General features: G+C 39.4%; 1 protein-coding gene across 2 annotated transcripts in view; it reads left to right on the top strand.

The window, feature by feature from the left end:
- PIK3C2A (phosphatidylinositol-4-phosphate 3-kinase catalytic subunit type 2 alpha) overlaps positions 1-3,655 on the top strand; it is a 115,563-nt gene extending 111,908 nt beyond the window's left edge. For both annotated transcript variants that reach the window (XM_019519659.1, XM_019519658.1), the window contains exons 30-32: positions 557-666; positions 922-1,047; positions 1,757-3,655. In XM_019519659.1, the coding sequence (XP_019375204.1) occupies positions 557-666; positions 922-1,047; positions 1,757-1,939 (419 nt within the window). In that variant the 3' untranslated portion in view covers positions 1,940-3,655. The remainder of the gene's footprint in view (positions 1-556; positions 667-921; positions 1,048-1,756) is intronic.
- The last annotated feature ends 186 nt before the right edge of the window (positions 3,656-3,841 follow it).

The following is a 3,841-nucleotide window of genomic DNA, read 5'->3' as shown; positions in this document are numbered from 1 at the left end:
GCCAGCCAGGAGAGTGCAAACAGCTGCACCAGGGTCTGGAGGCCTGGCAGTGGTGCCTAAGTGCACACCTTGTGATGGATGGCTGGGGTTGTACTGCCCCAAGCCCCTTCCCAGCCATGCGTGTCAAGACATGCATGCAGCTGCTACCACCACAGTCTGGCACAGCTGCTTGCAGCCTCTTGGCTACCTGCCAGAGAGCCCAGGCTGCTGGCAGCAGGGCCTGCAGCCTCCTGGCCACCTGCTGTGAGCAGGCAGGGCTCCAAGTCTGGGCTGGCTGTGGCATGCTGAGCAAAATGGCCTTGTGTGTCATGCTCTGGCATGTGTGCCAGGGGTTGCCGACCCATGCTTTAAGCTGATTCCATGCCTTGTCACCATTTGGGTTGGAGGGTGGGTGTTGTGGTATTCCTGGTACACTGAGACTATCAAAAATAAAACCAAAAATAATTTAATGCTGTTTGTATTGTCCATTTTCAGTAATTTGATAGCACAGTATTACTCCTGTTAAAATACACACTCTAAATAGTATAGACAGAAATATAACTGTACATCTTTTTAGATGAATGTCCATCAAGTCCTACCTCAGGCAGAGTGGGAGGAGAAGTAAAGTTGTCCATCTCGTATAGAAACGGCACTCTGTTTATCATGGTGATGCACATTAAAGACCTGGTGAGTAAAGTAAAAGTCCGGGAAACTAATGTTTGTGTGACCACTTATGAAAAGTTGGTTTAAATGTGTTAGGACACTCCTTTGCAAGTATTTTTCCCAAGACTAATCTGTTTTTAGTTAACTCTCCAATGAGTTCATAATTAATCTGAGTTGAGCATGATTTTTAGCATGTATTGCTTTAGAAGGTAAAACAATTAAATAGATGTGTATTTAAAAAAATAAAAAACCTCACTCACTGGTATGCTTTATTTGCAGGTCACAGAAGATGGTGCAGATCCGAATCCCTATGTTAAAACGTACTTGCTTCCAGATGCACACAAAACATCTAAACGCAAAACCAAAATCTCACGGAAAACAAGGAACCCAACGTTCAATGAAATGGTAAAATAATCTGTCCCCCCAGTAAAGATCCCTTAACATTCTTTTGTGGTCATCAGTGTGTATTTACAACTTTATTTTAAAACCTAGGATTCCAGTCTCAAATACATATCTGTAAATGTGTATAAGAGAAGGGACTAGCCTCTGAAAGCTTTTTATCTTAAAAATATGCACACACCTGTTTTTCTGAATTAAATCCCACCCCTTTCCATTTAAACATACAATCCAAAAAAATCTTAATAGCATGATCACATTAAAGCAGTCATTTTAAGTGAAGTCGCACAGGCTTCTCTAGGCCAAGGTCAAGTCTCTGGAAACAGGGGGAGGGGAAGGAAGGAAAAACCTTGAATTTTAAATGTTGCTTGGCACATTAAACTGAAATCCACAAATTGCCTGGGCTGTAATCTACATCACTTCATTCATTGTAGAGGCTCAGAACTTCTGGGGGCAACAGTCAGGTTTAAAAGCTTTTGCACTGATTATAGATGGCATCCTCCACCCAAGCTATTGAAGGCACCTAAGTTTATACAACACCACTGCAGCAGACACTCAAGGGTAAGGTGAGGCTCAGTCTCGCCAGAGGTGCACTGCCAACTGTGGAAGCCAAATTAATGTCCCACCTATCAGTCCCCTGGCCCCTGCCAGCAGTTGACTTCTAGAGAATCAGCAAACTCTTAGTTTTCAGCTGCTGCTGTTTTTGTTTTTTGTGCAGCTCGTGTACAATGGATACAGCATAGAGACACTAAGGCAGAGGGTGCTTCAGCTAAGTGTGCTTAGCGCAGAATCGCTGCGTGAGAATTTCTTTCTGGGCGGAATTACTCTGTCCTTGAAGGATTTCAACTTGAGCAAGGAGACTGTTAAATGGTATCGACTGACTGCCGTGCCGTATCTGTGAACTCAAATTTCTGCACCTGCATAAGAACAGAATTGAAACAATTGTACTCATCTGTATTTTGTGCATTTTTCCTACTTGAAAATAACTTGCACATTTTAAATAAGAGACTACATTTCAACAAGTATGTTGGACCAACCTTCACAAAGCTTCAGTTACAGGATTTCTAGATTGCATTGCTGTTTTCTGGTTAAGTGACAATATCAGCATTAATGTAAAATGAATTTCTTAATATTTGCGGGTAAACAAAGGTTTTAAACCATTCACAGAATAGTCAGATTAATACCTTGACTTTGCTGTATCAATTCAACCACATTTAATCACTTGACCTGTGGATATAGTAGGGTTTTTCTTTTCACTTATTTTTGTTACCTGTATTGCTTCATACCTGAGATGATGCCATGGAACACTGAAGAAGGATGGGTTGTTTTAGGACCACATGCCCACTATTCAGCAGTCATTGCAGCAGCAGAAACCAGTACAATGTCAGAGGTTGCACAGACGGTCAGAAATGAAGCTTGGATGGAATAGCTGGAACTATTCTTCAGCCTTGCATTTAATCCCAAGAGTCATGCTTTTCTAAGAGGACATCAGCATGAGTGCCAATAACGGAAGTTGTAAATAATGGTGCCTTATCTTATCATTCAAATCCTTCTTTTGTACCTCATTTCTGATATTTAAAAACTTATGCCTATTAACTAAGAGTAATTAACTCTTCCCAGTGAAAAGGGCAAATAGTCTCATATGATAAATTGCAGCTCCTACTGAATTTTTCCTTCAGAAAATTCAGTCTCCAGATATTTTTAAGTTACGCCAACCATAATTAAGATGGCCCATCTATATAAGTGAAATCTTTGTGTCCTAATGGTTAATGATTTGTGAACACTAGATAAAGACTTTGAATGCAGTGCAATGTCAAATAAGCATGAGGCTTTCCAACATTTTAAAACAAGTTTTAAATTCCCAGGATCTAGGTAGTGCAATAAGTGAGTGCCAGACCTGGGTTTCAGATTCTGGGTCCAAAATGAGAGTTGTGCACATCTTGTTTATTGCCCTGCAACTCCATATAATTGATAGTCTCTCCTTGAGAGACATGGCTGAAATAGCAGATAAGTTTCAAATCAAGAATGCGTTACATTAGCAGAGTGTTATGGAGGAGCTTGTGGTAAATGTGATTCTTACTATTATTGTTTTGTTCCTTACTTTCCAAAGAGCATGATAAATGTTATTTCTCTACATGATTATAACAACATTTCAGGGTGAGAATTGAATACAAATGCCCATTTGCTGTCTGCCATAAAAATAATTGGTCACTTGGGTGTGATTTGTACTGCACATACGTATGTTTCTTATTAAACTCTCACTTTTTTTAGGGTGACCATAATCCTGTCTCTTGACAGAGTTGTATGAAAAGAGTTTAAATGGCACGCTACGTTTTTAGCACTAAAGCAGAAACACTTTCTTAAGAAGTGACAATAATAGACTATCAGCACTGAGTGTCACTAGCGAAGATCATTAAAGTTTGTAATGGTGACAGAGTGCAGAAACGGACAATCTTTTAGTTCCCAAGTATTAAAATGCTCATTAGTAATGCCCCCCCAATCCAGAGTGACTGATTTTTCCCTCTGCCCCACCAAAGAAAAAGAACAGATGAAAAATATACTTCAATCTCTTGGTGTCTAAAATATTCACAGTCCAGTTTCATAAAAATGATTTACAGTAAAAAGCCAGTGACACTTCTGATTGTTAAAATTGGGTTATTTAATGGGAGCTTAGCTAACACTATCCAAAATCTGAATTTGATTTGCTATAGTTGACAATTTTTTATTTACTATATAGCATGTAAATAGTACTAAATGTATGTTATAACTAACTAGATTGTATTTCCTGCTCACTTGATGTTTT

Source organism: Gavialis gangeticus, unplaced genomic scaffold (assembly GCF_001723915.1).
Source record: "Gavialis gangeticus isolate Ggan-Ray unplaced genomic scaffold, GavGan_comp1, whole genome shotgun sequence".
Classification (NCBI taxonomy): Eukaryota; Metazoa; Chordata; order Crocodylia; family Gavialidae; genus Gavialis; species Gavialis gangeticus.
This window is presented reverse-complemented; position numbering and strand designations above follow the sequence as displayed.